This window comes from Chroicocephalus ridibundus, chromosome 8, assembly GCF_963924245.1.
Source record: "Chroicocephalus ridibundus chromosome 8, bChrRid1.1, whole genome shotgun sequence".
Lineage (NCBI taxonomy): Eukaryota > Metazoa > Chordata > Aves > Charadriiformes > Laridae > Chroicocephalus > Chroicocephalus ridibundus.
This window is the reverse complement of record NC_086291.1, coordinates 27,996,081-28,014,926: the sequence shown is the minus strand read 5'-3', so window position 1 is coordinate 28,014,926 and position 18,846 is coordinate 27,996,081. Positions and strand designations below refer to the sequence as shown.

The window sequence follows — 18,846 nt, the reverse complement described above, 5'->3', positions numbered from 1 at the left end:
AAACCAGCACTACCAATCTCCATTTTATTACCACCATGACAAAAGGGGGATAACCCCAACTGTTCCTGCAGAACATAAGTATCAAAGTCCTATCCTCTGTTCATTTGAATAACTGCCTTTTGTCATTCTAACACCACATGATGCTTCGCTCTTTTCCTCCTGTTTTGCCAATGCACTGCATGATGGTTATAGAGCCACTGAACTGCCATATTAATGCTTCAAATTCTAGATTTTTAAGAAAAAAAAAGGGCTGCATACCATTTCCAAATCTTTGGAGTTTTCTTCTGATTAAGAAAAACCCAACCATCTATTCTTTAAAGAAGTTAATGATTTTAGCCCCAAAACTAAGTGATATACACTGCATGAAATCTATTTCTTTTTATTTAACTCTTAAATAATCCATTTTACTTTCAAAAAAATGTAAACAACCTTCAGAACAGCAGCAACTTGCTCTTGGATAATCAGGTGCCCCCTCTAAATCTGTAATGAATGTTAATCTGAGTGCAGATTGCACTGCATGTGCAATCTCTCAAAAAAGTTTCAAAGAATAATTGTTGCAGAAAGGAAACTTGCGATGCTCATCTTTAGCTCTCTGAATAGCCCTAGCAGCACAGAAGAATCAGAGAGCCCCTACATCTGGAAAGCTGACAGCAACCTACTTTTCACCTGAACCTGAAAATTCAGCAACCTGAATATAAAGGCAAGATGAGAAATACACACAAATAAACCACCATAGTAGATGCAGTCAAACAGCATGTTTAGTCACACTTAAGAAATACGAAAAACAGCCCACCTCCAAAATCTCCAGTAACACTTGTGTAAACATCAAACTTTCACAGCTGCATTACTACTGAGTAAAGCAAAATATCCTATAGTTAAGAACAAACAGTTCCAAAACCTAAGAGATGACTGCTACAAGTTTTTCACATTATGTCTTGCTAATATAACAGACAAGTTACACCTCCTCTCCCCATTCTTGGGTATATGATATGATACATACATATGCACTCTTATAGGTAAAATGGACTGATTCCTATCATAAGAGGTACACTTACTTTTCTAGCTCCTCCTGTGAATGTGCAAAGGTGCAGCTGGCCCCTCGGGGGCATCCTCCTCTCTGTTTCATGTCTCGGCACATATATGTCTTGTACTTGCTGTGCTGAGGAGGCTGACAAGGTTAAAGAAACCAGGTGAGATACCTGAAAATAAGTGCACTCAACCACTCTTATTAAAGGCCTGATGTTTGATGATCCTACACGGATTCGCAGGATATGGGTTGTCTTCTGTATTTTTCTTACTTAAGTTTTCCAAGAAACGACAACTTAACTGCAATCTAGCTGTCTGCATATACATCCATTTGCCAGACTTTAAATACATTGAGAGAAGGCCAGAGGTGGTCTCAAAGACATCTAAATTCCTACAGTTTCTATGGCAGAATTAAATCAGAGGGCAGAAATAACCTATCAGAGTTCCCACCTAGAGAAAGGTCTGTAAAAGTAAACTCTTGCTTTCTGAGAAACTCAGACAAAAGATTAAGTCTGTAAGAAGCCATCTGCAAACCAATTTTTTTTTTCCACATCTACTGTAGTAACATAGATTTTAGGCAGAGTGTACATAAGCTGCACAGCCCTCTGCTGGCCACTGCTGCCAGCCAGCAAAACTCTGCCCTGTACTCAGCAGATGTCCCCTTTCCCACTTGGGAGGCTCTGGGTTCCCTTCCAAGCAGCACAGCATGTACCAGGTCTGGGCAACCGTTTCACCAGAACAAAACCCCTCACTGTTTTTCTCACCCTGATTTCCACTTGTGTATTCCTACTGCTTTCCTTTTGCTGGTAAGAGTGCTCATTAGGCATCCCAGTGAATGCAAAAAGGTAAAACAGCAGAAATAATTCACTCTAATTTTGACTCTTTTTTTTGGCAGAGAGAATCTTCCTACTAGTTCAGCTCCCCGAACCAGCTCTCCAAGAGGATGAGTGCCAAAGCAAGGGAGGGAGTGGGAATGTGTGACAGGCAGCTCTGTCTTCCAGCAGCAGCAAGCATTTATATCAACTTAGCTGTACAACGAAATGAGATCAAAAGGAACGTGTGATAAGATAGCTATGAGATAAGGTAATATATATATTTGGCAACACCATTTAATTTCTGAAACAAAAAGTTTTGTTTCAGGAACTTGGATGATACCTTTATATGAAGTCTTCCCAATCTTCAAACTTAACAAAGCATTAAGCACAGATGCAAGAATCATTTAATTAACACAGAGACATTTGGCTGAAATGTGTCACATTAAAACAAACCCAAGAAAATTCCCACAGATCACAGTGCCAGGCACCCCAGCTTCTCTTCCCCACCCTCTAGTCATGAGGGATGTTTATTCATTTCCCTAAGCTTGCTGCTGGATGAGACTGTTTTCTTTTCATCCTAGTGAGCTGTGCAAATTAATGCAACAAGTATTGCGGGGGGGGGTGGGGTGGGGTGTGTGTTGTTTTGGGTTTGGGTTTTTTCCTTTCTTCTTTCTTTTTTGAGAAATATGACACAGCAGTGATATTTCAGATCAGCTCCTCAAACTAAATCTCTCCAGATTACATTAGTAAATCTCTACTATTGGATACAGCCAATAAAATTTAGGGATAAGCATTTCCTAAATGATTTAGCTTTTACCTGTTGCTGATCTGTTCCCTTCTTGCTGTGATTCTGGATGTAGTCAACTAAGCCATGAACCACAGTCCTCACAGCAACTAGTCCATTTTCCAGTTGTTCCCATGTTGGAGGTGGAGCATCTATTGCATTGACAGCAAACAGAGAATGTAAAAAGAAAAGTCAGAAGGATTTGCCAAAACCAGGTACAAAGACACCACCAGTATCACTAGACAACCAAAAAGATTTTATCAGAAACGCGTGTCATCAGATAACAAGCGTTCAACACCTTAATTTAGGGATATGTACCACTTACAAGAATAAAGCTACCTATAGACTCAAGATTGAACCACACACAAAATACCAAATGGGCTGGCAAGACTGTTACTAGCATGTCAAATTACTTCCTTTTACCAAAACCTTTCATATCCCACAAAAAATCCAGAGTAAATGAATTGTAAAAACTCTGCATATAATAAAAAAAAAAAAACAGGCTGAAAATCCCTCTTTGCATTCAGACTCCTGGAGGTAATATTCTGTAAATACCAGCATCACTGGCCTAGATCATGCTGGCACAGCCACTGAATAGCAACAGAAATTGATGCCTCTCACATGGAAAAACGTCACAAGGCAGATCTATGTACTAGACCACCGTCTGATGCAGCAGCATGAATAAATCGTATAGTCTTAATTCTATAGGGGCACTTGTTCTTTCTAGACAATTTACTTTTCTAGTAATTTAATCTGTTCCAGCAGATGACACTCCCACTCCCACCACACACCTACACACTTTGCTGCAAAACATCGGACCTCAAAGCGCTTCACTGAGGCATTTCAACATCTTTAGCACCATTACATTCTATTCCGCTCACAAGCACTCAATTCTTCCAGAGGCACTTCAGCACACCTATAGACCAGCAGGGAAGCAACTTAATAGCACAGAAGAGAAACAACAAGATCAGAGTCACCTATTGAGTGAGGCTATTAGCGATTCCACTTTCTGTATCAGTCTTTGACTAACAAATTTGCAGGACACACACAGTTTTGTCCCTGACTTGTTACAGCATGAAAGATTCGCTAAGAATGCACTGCATCTCCTCTAGCTGTGAAGTACAACCGGTCTTCATCTGACAGATAAGTTTATTTGTTAAAACAGAAACTAAGAACTATAACTTTTAGTCTCCTGAAGTCATAGTTTAGGCCTTCACACTATTTTGATATTAGTATTGATTTTACAAATACTAACGACTATAAAATAGAACTTCAGCCACAAGGCTCTCCGTCCTGTCCCTTCTCTTCTGCCTCAGGCCGTCCATCCTCACAGTGCTGTCAGGTTTTTCAACAGTTTCCATCTGTCAACAGCTTAGATTTTATTTCCCAGTTATATTCTTTCCAACTAACTTCCCCTTCCCAGACTGTCTTTCACACCTTTGCAGAACTACATATCACCAAGAGAAATACTAAATTCCCTAGGATAACAAATCTTTCTTGTCCAGACTGATTTTTGCTTAGCTTGTGTCCCTTCAATCTATCAAAATTCTACTTCGGAATCCAAAACACGGAAGATGTCTTATGATTTTAAGATGCCTCTAAGAAAGTCCTCAGAGTGCAATATCTCTAGGCTAGAGACCTCAGATCAAAAACTAGTACCCAGAATTTCTAGAATAAAGAAAAAGACATCCAATTTTTAGATCAGTCAATGGAAGTCCTCAATCTGGTGTTTTCTTGAAGACTTCCCCTCTTTTGTAAACAAATTATTTGCTCTGATAAAGAACTGGAGAGAAAAAGATAGAGTGAGAGCTAAGGCTCTGCATTAAGCACAGGGGTTCTATCATTCTTCCTGTTGCTTTGCAAATTTGATTTCAAATAGCAGCATGTGTACTAAAAAAGTGAAAAAGGAGGAAGCTAAGACTGCTGCCACTCCCCCAATTAACATCACCCAATATAAAGCATACATCATGTAACCTCACAGAATTATATGTATTCAACATTCACACCCATGCTCACCCAATACTGTCAAACAAGGAAGCTCTCTTCACACACAATTACTGCTGTTTCCAGGCTGGTTATGAATGCCACTCAAGAATCTTTAAGTTTATGAGTTGGGGGATGTTTCCTTCCACTTATTGAACAGGTTTCAATCCTTCAGCAGTGTTAAGCTCCCCCTGCTAAAATAAGTTAAACGTTTTTATAAAATATCTAGAATTACCTGGACTGGGATCGATATTTGCCAGGAGCTCTAGGTGAGGTCGAAGGCGATTCAGGTTAGCTGGATCTCCAGTCCTCTGAAGAGCAATAGTTAATTCCTGAACACTCTGTGCAAACGAGGCTGGGGTCTGCAACTTAAAAAAATTATAATAATTAACTTTCTACAGGCAACGCAACCTTCATAGTTTCTGAATGCTGCTCCACAAGCTCGTTAAGAGCTGTCTTCTAGAACTGCAGTAAAATGTTTTTCACACAAGCCCATTTCAGCACTTTCTATTAAATTCATTCTCTAGCATTAAATTAAGAACAAACAATTCTTTGACATTGCAGGTTAAAATACAGCTCTAAACAGACAAAACGAAGGCTGATATTGCTTCTAGCAGCATAATCTATTTCATCCAGAAAAAAAAATACAGAATATTAGAAACCATTTAATTTACACTTCTGAATAGTCTAATATCTCCAATCCCCAAATCAAGAGGTTTGCACCCTGCTTTAAACTGAGTACAGCAGACAATAAAGAACAAGGTAGTTGAAGGATAAAGGCAGTTAGCAATGTTCCATTTACTAACATCACACAATTTCAGCATTTAAAATCCTTTAATTCTACCTAGGTCCTTCAGGAGACGTCTGGCAGGACACCTGAAAAACTGGGCAAATGCACAAATACACAATCAATCAGTCTTGAAGGTAATGCTCCTGCACGGCAGCCAAACCAATTGTTTCACAGCTTTTGTAAACTTTCGACAAACCCAACTAATTTAGGCACTTACTTGTGAATCCCCTAATATAAAAGCCCATTTATCCTATGTTCCTAAATGAAAGGAGATCTGGGCATTTCCAGAGGTCAAGTCATTTTATTTAAGAAATACGTTTCCACTTCTCTTACCTACTTCAGGTATAGACTAAGGGACTGATTTTCTTTCATCATATACACTAGCTTCCTGCATGGAAACATGAACCGTTAACCTCTTGTACTACATTGGCAGTTGTCAGCTGTTCAGAAAGGACCCCTCCCAAGTGTGTAGCTAACCTTTGTTTCCCATCTGCAGAAACCAGTAAAGTAGAAAGAGAGGGCTGGATAGCAGAGGGAGCAAGATTCATCAGGTTACAAACGTATAATCTCATTATTTAGGCCATATAGGTTTTGAAATAACAGTGCAAACGATTAATGGATAAAGTGAGTACACACGGGCACAATTTGTAAATCCATGTTACAAGCATTTAAATCTACTACACTTGCAAACAAGACAGACGGGGCTGATTTTAGGTGGCTTTACCTTGTCAATGATAGACTGCATGTGGGATTTGTGAGACTGGTCTCCATATAACAGTGAGGACCACTGATCCGGTGCAATGCGTAAACCTGCTTCCATGGCTATTTGAACTATCTGGGAATCATGTTCCCTTCTCAGAGCTTCATAAGTCCGAAACTCCTCTTTCAGTTGCATCAGGGAGGAATCCTCATCTCGCTTTGTCACCTAGTGGGGAGAAATGGGCCAGATACAATTAAGCAGGATAAGCCAGAGATTATGTAGAGTCCAACGCAAGTGAAATCTTCAGTCAGCAACTAAGTTCTTCCTTACAAACTAAACCGAACTACGACACTATGCAGTGAACATTAGCCCTACTAAAATAACGTGCTCTTCATAAAGAGGAACCTCTATGAAATGGATAACATACTTTACTCAGACTCTGACTCAGATATTGGTGTAAATGTCACACTTCCTAATAAAAAAAAAAAAAAAAAAAAAAAAAACAAAAAACCACACTTTACAGCGTCCACACCTTACTTCTCCAATCAAGGTATTTTGGTTGTATTGCAGAATTTTGTTTGAGGGTACAGTTAGCAGCAACAAAGCATTCTTCTCCTCATTTAGCAAAAGTGAATGACATTTAAGTTGAGCACCTAGGAAATGACCATTTAATGCTGTGAAGTACAATAAGCAGCTTAAGTTCTCTTTATATAACTCTGATATCCAAGAGCCTCATACTTCTTTGTTTCCAACCACACCACCATTCCATTAACAGAACTGTGGATCTTCCAGCTTTAAGCCCCTCCTAAGGAGATAAGCTATACTGACTTACTGGTTTTGTTCCTGTGCATCTATCACACCTGGATAGAGTAAAAACCTAGCTTTACAGCTTAAACTTGCAATTTCGGCCTACATTGCCATCATAGCTGTATGACAAAGAACTCTCCAAACACATGTGTGACTTCATAAGTAATACTTCCTATAACTATACATCTTTTTAGGCACACTTAATGTTACAGGACAACGAAAACTGAAAACGAAAAAACACCACAATTTTCATAGCATTATGAAATCTCCAAGCAGAATCTTCTTCATACCTTAAAGCACGAGGCTCTGTAAAGAAGCTGGACAACATGCCCAATGCTAGTTTTAGAAGCCTGAGGAAATCGCGGCTCCAGCCTCTGAACCACAAAGAGAACCAAGACCTTTCGTGACAACGCAGATCCATCTTCCAGAGCCAGCAGAACCAGCTTTAAAGCCTCCTCTTGCATTGCTGGTGGAAGGAAAAGTGCAAAGAAAAGAGACCAAAGATGAGAGAAGACCAAGAAAGACTTCTGCAGTTTCCTGGTTCCCTCCAAGTGGGAGACCTGCTACAAAACTTCCCCAACACACACACAAACCTACAGACAGGAAAGGAAGCTGAGCAAGAAGGGAGGGAAAAAGAGAGAAGGAGAACTTCCAGATTCCCAGACTGTAACCAGGAAAATAGGACTTTGTAATTTTTATTTTTTTTAATTATTATTTGTTCTATATTGGGTACCAAATGATAGAAAGACTTCTTCGTACCCGTTTATACTTCTTTCCATTATTAACATAAGAGTTTTCCAAGTGGATTGTCTATGTCCCACACCTATACCAGCAGAAAAAGCTGACAGGCTGAGGAAGGGCAAGGCTGGTTCCCATGCAGGTAAGAGAGCAATTAGTGCCCACACAAGTAAATTAGGTGCTGTAGTATTGCATATTTTGCTAGGCAAAAAGCCTCTCTTCCCCGCAGCGGTGTAAAAGTTATCCCAAAGTTAGTCCTCCTTCATTTGTTTCAGTGGGGAAAAGCTTCTTAATTTTTTTAATTTAAGAAATTAGCTTCATAATTCCAGGCATTATTTTTGTTGGCCCTCAACAAGTAAAGTCTACATTTTCAGTAAGAAGACTCCATTATTTTTTTTTAAGCAAAATTGATTGATTTAGCATTCTATGAAAAGGAATTTAATTTCTAAGTATGTAACTTCTTAAAAATGTAACAAATCTCTCCCCACAACTGTTTAGTATGTTTATTACCCTAGAGAAGCAAAAGAAGCCATGTCCAGTCACTTCTAGTAGCCTTATTTTTTCTAGAAGGGTCTTACTTCTTCAAAGAACAGCAAGTAAGAAACTGATTTTATCTTATCACAAGAACAGAAGGACACACGTTATTCGTAATTTTACAAAAGACTTGCAAAAGCACTAAAAATGCTAGAAAGTCCATGACAGCAGCCCAATAGATATATCATTAATTCTGAAGACCTACTATTAAGAAATTAAGCCACTGCCTAATAAAATCAGTCAGGCAGTTTAACACCCATTTGTCAATCCTCCTCAATTCTGAATTACTTCTACTATAGAAGCAGTACTGTGACATGACCTACCTGGTCCAAGGAACTGGCAGCCTCTGGCTCTCACTGCAGCCCAGAGGTTGGAAGAGAGCTGCTGAGGGTTTTGATGCTGAAGAATGAGCTCTGTGACTGTTCTTTCCCCAAGCGACCGTGCTGCACGCATGGCTCTGATCCGCCCTTCTTCCTCCACCAGCTGGCAATGAACTAATGTCACAAGTTTCCTTTGCATGGGACGACTTAGCACGCTCTGAGTAGTACTGTTAAGACCCACACCTTCAAAACAAAATGAAGTAGAAAAAATAAAACTAGACTACCTCAAATCTCCTTTTCTTATGCCAGCTTTCAACCACTGAACTGCAGAAGTGCAAACCCAGTTCTCCTGATGTCCACTTTGTTAAACAGAACACTACACAAGGCATACCAGAAGTTCATTTTTGTCAGTTTGTTTTACTCAGCATTAAAAGCCAACAGTTCCGGGGAGTCAGCTTTCCCACAGGTTTAAGTCTTGTGATTGATTTGGGTCTCTAAGAAGGTGGAACCTCTAATGAATTCTCTCCCCATGTTGGAAGTCTGTCCTGCACCCTCCCATATGGATTTTCCCAGGTGTCCCTTCAAGGGTAGGATCATACTGCAGTATTTCCCTTATTCACAGGCTTCAGGGATCACTGCCTTCTTTGATATTTGTCCACTTTCACAAGACATTTAGGTTTTTTATCTACATCTGATACCTCCATTGATTTGGCCTAGCCAAACTGAACTTGCGCAAGTTCAAAGCTGTTTGGGTGATGTCTAATTATGTGCAAAAACTGTGATTCAGAAGTGTGCCGGGAGCCACTGAAACCAGGTTAAAGGAAGAAGTGACTCGCTAGATATATGGCTGCCATACTGAGTTTGTTACACAGCACAGAACTTGCTCGTCGGGGCACTACTACTCAGAGCAATACTTTCTCCTTTCAGTTTATTCCCCCTCCACAAACAAGCTGCATGACTACAGTTATCTCAAAGCAAAGCAGAACTCAAAAAAGCCCCAAAAACAAACACCAGAATTATTTTTCCTTAGTCTGCAGAGGTCAACTCAACTTACTAAGTTTGTCTCAACTTACCATACTGCAGCCAAATACCTTCTCCTTTTTTCAGTATTATTTTTGACAAAATGACTTTAAATTCCCCCCTCCCCCTAAGTGAAGACATAACTTTAATGCTTAGGAAAATTGTTGCAATTTGTTTCTAAACAAGGTCTATATCCATTTTTCAAACAGACTGACTAGTCATTTGGATAATTTGTTTTGCATCTTATTTCTTTCCAGCTTTCATTTTCAAAGGAAACAATGCAGGAACTACCTCTCGCGCTGCTGAGTGGTTTGAGGTACAACGCTAATTCTTCCACACATTTCTTGCCCTCCTCATAATGCTTGGTATCTTCAGCTCCACTACATAAAGTAATTGGCTGCTGCTCAGGAACCTGAAAGGAGACGACATGTACATCTATGATGAATACACCTAAGTGGCAGTCACAAACACCACATCAAGTTTGTTAATATCAAGCATTTCCTGTTTTGTTCCCCTTCTGTGTGCTTTCTACATTAGTAAGCATTTTTCAGCTTGTTTAACAAACAAGTAGCATTTAAAAAAAAATCAGCAAGAATTAAGATTAAAAGTGTAAAGAATTTATGGTTAGCAGACTTCTTTTTAGTGGCTGACAGGAAATAGAAGCAGAAGACTTATTCCATGACAAAAAATATCACATGAGAAACACGGCATTTCTTATAACTACAAAACTTTGGCTGAAATAACACACATACTGAGACAACCCCAAGGCTGGCTGGCAAAAAAAAAAAAAACAAATGAAAAAAAGTCAGAACAGATCAGACAAACTCTGTTTTGCAGATAAGTACAGATTCATATCTAGGGCCTCAGCTCTACAATCATCCAGGGATAAGTGATAGGAGCTACTTGGATTAGTGGGATAAAGACTTAGCAGCAAATATACTAGGACACCCTTGGAACGTATTCTGACTAGACCCAATTATCAAGCAGCAAGATCAGGTTATACCACACAGGACATACGAACACAAACTGCAAGCATTAATCTGTCAACAGAGGCCAGTTACATTCCTGGGTTGGTTTGTTTCGTTTTGTTGTTTGGGGTTTTTGTTTTGGTTGGGGTTTGTTTGTTTGTTTTTGTTTGTTTTTTTGATTGTGGCATTTATTTCTTCATCCAGGCAGACATCAGAAATCAGGATTTTTCAAAGGAACATTGGGGACACACACACACACCCTCCAAGCTATATTTTTTTTGTTTTCCTCTAGTTAAATTCTTAAAAGCTTTAAACAAATTTGGGGGTGCAGTACAGCACTGTACTAATGTTTCTTCAAAATCATTATTCAGCAATCAACTCAACATATGATAGTATAAAACTGAAGCACAAACAGATCTCAGACTTCAACTTCTCCTTCCAAATCAAGGACTACCGCAGGGGCAGCAACAGCACGCTAATCCCAATAGCTGCTTACAGGGACCAACCCAGGCCCTCCATTTAAAAGCACAAGCCTTTAATGCCTGAGTTAGACACCTACAAACCCGCTACACCTTCACGTGCTACCCAGCCATGTGAAGAGTAGCATTAGGACAGCAGCAGCAAATAAAAGCAGTGAATATACATAAAATACACATATACACACACACATATATATATGTTTGCCACCACCAATGTGGGCAGGGGCTTTCCTATCAATTTTAATAGCAAGTAATCTGTTTCAATCATAAGATCACACTGCTACAGATTTAGACAGCGATGTTTGCTAAGTTGCTCATTTGACACACGCTGCAAAGTAAAAAGTTACTAGCTACGTAACTCTTGCTTTTACAGTAGACGACAACAGAAAGTCTCAGAGTGGAACCTATCAGCTATGATTAAGAGAGTTGATACCACCCCAAATCACAATAGCCTGGATCAGACACCTCCTCTTTTACTCCTATTAAAGGGAAAAACACAACCAAGTTAAATCACACCAACATTAGCCTAGATGCTTTTCACAGACTGCAGCTGACTTGTGAAGTTTGGGGTTTTTTTTGTTTTTGTGTTAATTTTGGAGATGAAGTGGCATTTGTTTGGGCCAGTTTGGTTTTTGTTCATGTTTCTTTTCTGTCTGTAAGCAAGGAAGTTTTCAGCAAAAGGAAATTTTGCAACTGTATTTTACAGTGGTCAGCCATAACTGCTGCAAGAGCAACAGCCTCAGCTGGACTGGTTTCTTGGGATTTGGGATTCTTGGGATTTATAAATAAATAATATTTATTTATTTATAGTAACACTTTCAATATTTGCTTTCATGTTAAGAGAATACACCACCTCCTTTTCAAAGCCACTGCCATTTTAGCAGTCTGCTTTTGTCTGGGAAGTTATACAAGCAGAACTTGCTTATTGATCAAACAACATGCATCTCATGCATTTGTGCCGAGACAGAGACTACAGTGTCTCTGCCCTATGTACTGCTGTAATATGTTTTGTGCAAATTCCTATTTACTACTGCAAGCACTCAATCTGGCACTGGTGACAACCTGAAATACAACTACAGCATCACAACATGCAGCAGCCAAAGCGGGCTTGGAACAGACATGGGATGGGAAGCCGTGTTCAGCCCTGGATTTCCATCTTGAATTAAGGCAGGTTTAGGACACATTCCCAGCAGCAGTTTGGAACGCCATCCACAGCACAACTACACCAGTGAGACACAAAGATCGGGCAACCCACAGAAAGTTTCACCCTCCCCCAGGGAAAAGCCAGCATAGAAAAACTTCCAAGAGCTAATCAAGCTATTCAACACTGTATCTGCACATCATGCCCACTTCTCTTTGCAAAGAAAGCCTCAATGTAAAAGTCCAAAAGCCTTGCACAACAGTACTTTTTGCAAAATGAGCCCAAAAGAGATTAGAGTTTAACTTTCACCTTAAGCTGGAGCAAGTGTAGTACTGAACAATAAAACAAGATGCTTATTTAGTGGTTTCAGGAGTCTTCAGGACCGGAGAATGTATTTCGCCCCACACACACTTCATCTTCACTCATGTGATGCACCTCACAGTGAAACTTACAAATAATTTGCCCTTTTGCTCATTCCATTATACACACTTCTAAGACTTTTTAAAATATTTTATGATTAGCATGGTTATAAAAACAGCATCTACTGAGAGAAAAATGATAAAGACGTGATTCGTAACAGTGACAGAAGATCTGAATTTTAATTTTGGCTTTGTCATGGAATTGCTGAGGGACAAATGAGAAATAATTCAACTCCAAAGCACTTTCACTTCCCCTGTGCAGAATAACCTTTCAACAGCATGCAGGACCCTATGGTCAGTTTACAATGCCTCTTGAGAGCCTCAAAATAGACGCTCTGCAGAGCGAGTTCAGTATTTTCATCCTCATTCAATATTCCATTCTCTCAGACACCACACCCTTATCGCAGCTTTCACTGCAAATATATTTACATAATATAATAAACACCTCCCAAGGGGGACTAGAACAAGACAGGAAAAATAATCTCAGATGTTTAATTACTTTAAATGTGTGATTATTTCTCATGCATCTGCCTTGGCAATGACTGCAAGTGTCCTGGCAGTGGAATGCTGCCTGTCAGCATGACTACTTGCAGCTGTGGGAAGAGGCCGGTTATGACGGCAGGAGGAAGGGGACCAGAAAGAACGCTAAAGCATCATCTCATACCAGGCAGCAATTTGGAATTGGTGATTTAAGTATAATTTGATGAAGGATGTCGGCTTGAGTTGTCACTAATTACCATTAGACATCTAATTGCACAGAACAAGAACATGTTAAACAAACCAAACCCCTTTTTGTCCGGTTTGAAAACGTTCCCCCCCCATATTTTTTTGCCTGTGAATGGATGATCTGCTTCCTGCCAGAAAAAAAAAAAGACAAACCACAAACAAACCAACAACAGCAAAAAAAACCCAATCCAAAACAACAAAACCCAAAGCCTACTGTCTTCAGTTCCTCAAGAGTTTGTACTAAGGACAACTTCTTCAGAGATAAATTCCTCTTTTGCGACACCTCATTTCACCAAAAACTGCAATATAACATCATCAAATGTGCCACTAACATCTCTACAATTGTAATCTTCCTCTTTTGAAAGGGCTGTGAGTTAAGATCACTCCACACGTTCTCTTGTCATATGCATGGTTCCATTGCCTAATGCCTAGAATCGTATTTATCATGTCCAGCAGGAGACTATGAAAGAAATTAAAGTACCACAGGAATTTCTGTCACTTAACGTCACCTGTTTGGAACGTGCACACTGTTGTTTCATGTGTTAAAAAAACAGGAGGGAAGAGATTAGATGACAGATCCATGATTATGCACCTTCAAAACACTGGCCTGGTGAACGTTTGAAATAGTTGCCTATGGTGAGTAATATGTGGATGCTTGAATAGTTAAAATTCAAAACCTTATTCCCATAGAAACTGGCTTAAGGGATTTCTTTACCCAGGAAGTTTAAAAAGCAAGGTATCCCATGAATGCCTTTTTGATTTGTGTTCAAGGCCATTGTCCCTCCCTTCCCTCACAATACGCTTAGCTCCTGCTTAGGTGCTCGGCTATTTCCAGCTCTCCCCGGAATAATAATTCTCATCTTCCCCTTACAATCCCTCCTTGCTGCCATCATCTTACGTGGCTCAACTTAGCCATATGTGGGCTGACCTGCCTTCCAGAACAGACCCCGTAAACACTGGTGATGTGTACCACTCTACAAGTCGGGGAACAGGAATTTGCGTCCCTGTAACAGTCAGTTTTCACATCAAGGGTGGCTACAACCTGGGTAACAGGTTTCATTTTTGGAAAGGGGTGGGGAGAGGGGAAAACTGAGAAACAGCCTGTAATTCAAGTAAGAAACCAACTCTTCTCACCATTAAAGTGATGAAACCTACACAGATAATGCTATTGTCAGAGAAATAGGTTACTGCTTCCCTAGGCGCCTGTGTGACAAATTTAGTACATCTTCCCCAGAAGTACAGTCCTGCTTACTTCATCTATTGTGCCCGCGCAACAGCCAACCAATGTGACTTGCCCTGGAATCCCACCATTGCTGCCAGTCACAGCAGAATATATTTGTTTCTTCAAACTGCCTGGTCTCCTCCTCTGCCTCCAGCGAAAAAGCGCTTGACACTCATGAATGCGTGAACTTCTCAGAGCCTCCCCAAAGGGAAAAGAACAAACTGTTCCTCCCCCACCCCCCCCCGGCCTGATAATAACAGAAAACTTGGGGTTTTTTTAATTTATACTTTAAAAATGAAAGTATTACACATCTTCATGGAGTCAGGTTAAGGTGTATAGGGGTTTGTTGGAGATTAGGGGGCGTTAATGACACATACACCCTCCCGAAACTAAACCAAGAAGTGGAACAAGAAAATGGGCTTTGTTTCATTAAAGCTGTTGATGCTACTCATGGTCCATAAGCTGTCTTACTGCTCACAGATTATTTTTATTGATATGTACCAAAAAGAGACCACCTTCTTAATGGGATAGGAGTTAAAAATTACTGTAGTTCCTCTAAAGTACTCTTTTTTTTTTTTTTTGTCCTTAACCAAGACTTTTTCTGTAAAGAGATAAAAAAGGGCCTTAGAGAGACTAGCGGAAAATAGCAACCGTTTCCCTGTCCTTCACTGCAAGGTAGTACATAATTCCTAGTACTCCATAACATGGTGAATACTACTACAGGTGCCAGGAAGGGAAAGGGAAAGAAGAGAAAGGACAGCGAGGTATACTGAATGCTGATTTCATTCACACGCTTACTGAAATGAGGAGCTGGAAGGGGAGGTGGTACAAATTTCTCTTAAGGGGAAAGTTCTTCAGCAATAAAAACACAGCTAAGATTACCAATTATTGTTTCAGCAACAGAATGCAGCGAGCAGCACACATACAAGAATGAGTGACAAATAAGGGGAAGGGAATACTGTCTCTTTTGGAGACATTTGCAGCTTTAAGGTCACCATGAAACAAGGTCCTGTGAATCTTGGTCACATAAAAATCTAAGATACAAAAAGGAGCACAAAAATTATGTTATTAGTTCAATGTCAGGACCTAGAGTTCAGAGCACTCTCAAGAGAAATACAAGACAATAACGCCACTCTTCCTTCTTCCTAACTCACACACATATGATGAGGAAACTCTGTCTGCCTAACTAGCAAAATCAGAATAAAATTCTAAATTACCTGTAACAGAGGTAGGGTGATTTTCCGTCTCATTCCAGAGGACCTTGTTTTTATGGAAATTTTAATTCAGGCAAAGATCAAGTTAAAACTATCACATAGCTTCTCACAAAGCTTAACAAACACACACAAAACAACAGAAAAATGCATGAGGACATTTATCATAAATGCAGACATTTGGATACAGCTGGAACTATTCTAGAAACTCCAAGAGGAAGGAAGAAGATATAAGGGAGAAAGAGAACCATGATATTTATTTATGGCATCACCGACAGGTTTCACACAGCTTTGAAGCTCTTCAAAGATGGCGGCAGACACATACCACAGAAATGGATGCACTCAGTTGCATCGCCCTCTCCTGCAGAGCGGGATAAGTCACATAGCACAGACAGAAACACAATTTTTAAACTTCTGAAATACACCACATTTAAACTTCTATGCCATACACCACAAAAGAACAACAAATTAGCTACATTACTTGATAAACCAAATGAAAAAAAGAAGTGGCAAAACCATGTCTGGATCTCTAGGTCACAGTACCTAATGAAAAGCATCGTAAGAAATCTTTCTTTCCTCCACACCTGCTAAAGTTCCTCTACAACATTGCTCTTTTCTTTTCCCTGAGCTATGCATCTCATAGAATTTTCTGCTGCCTCGAACTCAGCTGAGCCCAGACGCAGAGCGGAACAGAATAAAACAATAACCCCACTATGATAACTGTGTCCTGTCTGTATTTTTATTCCTCACTCTTAAGTTAGACATGACTGTCCCTCCTCTCCCCAAGCCCACAATCCTGTCCAGCCTTGGGAGGTATGGGTCACAGGAAACTCCCAGTGATCTAACCATGATAAGCTTACGCCAATTTAAGTCTGTGCTGCAACTGAACAGGGTGATCCTGCTTTCCACACATCCCTGCCCCTCTCCAGAGGCTGCCATCAGTACCAGTGCCACTGGAGTACTCAACCGCACTGGGTCACCTGTTCGGCTGACCTCACGAGTACCCATTCCAGCAGAAAAGGGTGTCTCTGGCAGTCTCCCACTCACCTATATGGATTTAGATTAACATGTCAGCTCAGGAAATGACATTTCCAGAGCAGAGGTTCAAATGAAACATAAGGCATTAAAAAGGCTACTACCAGAAGGGTCTGTCCCACTTCCCTTACTCCCTGCTCCTGCTTTCAGAGCAACCGATCACAAGTCCATAGAGTGAATATGGTAGGGCAAGTAACAAAGAAGAATGGCTTCGCATCAGATAAGCTCACTCATCCAGTTCATCCTTTTGGGAGAGCATGGCTAGATACAAGTTAGGGAAGAAGGAAGGGAACAGATTCAGTCCTTTCCGGTGACAGTCCATGGTTACACTGAATTACATGTAGCACAAAATCACAGTCACCAACCGACAGAAGCAAGATTTGAACTGCTGTTCCAGGCACCTCTACTACAGCACGTCAAAGGTCTAAAACCTGTATTTGTCAAAGTCAGCCTACAAAAAGATAGATGTCTACTCTACACACCATTAACACAGAGTCATATTGTTTATTCATGAATTGTCCATGTAAAAGAAGGAAAACAACATAGAAACAGAAGTTTAAAAAAAAGTGCCAATACCTGAGCACCCACTAGCTGCAGCAAGGCTGAGTTCACAGGAAGGAGTTCAATGTCTGTATTGATAGTGGTCTGGTCAAAAGGGCATGCCTTACGGTGGAGCTTGTTGAGGCACATCTTGCAGACAGTGTGGCCGCAACCCAAGCTGATGGGCTTCCGGATTGTTTCGTCGAAGGTCTGTGTGCAAATTGGGCAGGAGAGAAAATCCGTCCATTGTGGAGCTTGTACAGGCATTGCTTCAGGAGTTAATTGACAAGACAAAAATCTAAAGCACAGATTCCACTGGAATCAAAATCTTCGAAAAAAAGTTTGTTTGTTTTTAAATATCTTCTGTAAGTACAGACAGTCAGCACATAGTGTGAAACATAACCTAAAAGAAAACAGAAACAGAAAGTTAGCATTCTCTACTGGAACTTGAAATCCTTCGTGCTAGGTAAATACCACTTGTAGAAGTATAGCTGAACTAGGAGTGCAGTTCTGACATTAGAGGACTGAGTCACATCTTGCTTTAATTCCAGCTAGTTGTCTCTGGCACTGGAAAAGCCACTTAAAACCATTTCTGCTGTTATACAGCTTTCAACAACAACAACAAAAAAAAGAAGATAGTTATCTCTCTCACTGAAGATGTCAGACTAATTAGCTTTTGGTTTTTATGTTCTCTTTTTTCTTTACAAATTAGCCAATTAACATGAACTATCAATTTGAATTAAAAAAGACAATTTTTGAAGTGGTGTTGTGATTAGTCCACTAAAATATTTTTTTTACAGTATTCAATGTAGATTTTAAATAATCTGCTTAGACAAGGCTTTAACCAAAACCTCTATCACAAGCAAGGTTTCCTCTGAGTTCAGTGGGCTCTGAATTTGCACACAATGACTCTGCAGAGACACCTGAGCTGCCATAACCTCAAGAAGAAACAGATGAATGGCTCAGGGTACAGTCAGACACCGTCTGCATGCAATACGGCTCACACCCATCGCTAGGTAATACTACAGACTGCTTCTACAGCACCTTCACACAAGCTGATCTGTACAGAGCTGCATGGTACCACAGGAGCTTATCCGGTCACATCTCAGTTCCCCTGGGAAACTCCCCGCATCGCTGGGTATAACTCAGCATTGATAATTTGCCCACAGTCTGCCCACCAACCAGCTCCATCCCTCGAAAGCAGAAAGGAAATTTCTAGAAGTCACTTTGGACTGGAAGATCGACAACTGTTTTTCAAGGACCCTCTTCTAATCCTGATTTATATCATTAATTGCCTAGATAGAGATTATACTGACAGAAAAAGTAAAATTTTTAACACATTGAGAGATTACATCGAAACACTAGAACAGAGGAGAATCTAGGAGGTCTTTATCACTTGGCACTTTTGAGTCAAAACGCTAAAAGGATCAAATGTTACTAATTATAAGGGAACAGAAGCTAAGACATCTCTTTGGGACAACAAAAAAAATAAATAAAAGCAGAACTCCACATGTGAGGAGAAATAGAAAAGTAGACAGATAAAGTGATATGAAAAGAATCATTATCAAAAGGAAAATTAGTAACAAAA

The 18,846-nt window shown here is 40.0% G+C and overlaps 1 protein-coding gene across 5 annotated transcripts in view; it reads right to left on the bottom strand.

Annotated features, from left to right (window-relative positions):
• RC3H1 (ring finger and CCCH-type domains 1) overlaps window positions 1–18,846 on the bottom strand; it is a 77,602-nt gene that overhangs the window by 37,208 nt on the left and 21,548 nt on the right. For all 5 annotated transcript variants that reach the window (XM_063343739.1, XM_063343740.1, XM_063343741.1 and 2 more), the window contains exons 2-9: window positions 17,295–17,661; window positions 9,809–9,929; window positions 8,501–8,740; window positions 7,196–7,371; window positions 6,123–6,323; window positions 4,844–4,976; window positions 2,659–2,777; window positions 1,056–1,168 (exon numbers count right to left, since the gene is read on the bottom strand). In XM_063343739.1, the coding sequence (XP_063199809.1) occupies window positions 1,056–1,168; window positions 2,659–2,777; window positions 4,844–4,976; window positions 6,123–6,323; window positions 7,196–7,371; window positions 8,501–8,740; window positions 9,809–9,929; window positions 17,295–17,525 (1,334 nt within the window). In that variant the 5' untranslated portion in view covers window positions 17,526–17,661. The remainder of the gene's footprint in view (window positions 1–1,055; window positions 1,169–2,658; window positions 2,778–4,843; window positions 4,977–6,122; window positions 6,324–7,195; window positions 7,372–8,500; window positions 8,741–9,808; window positions 9,930–17,294; window positions 17,662–18,846) is intronic.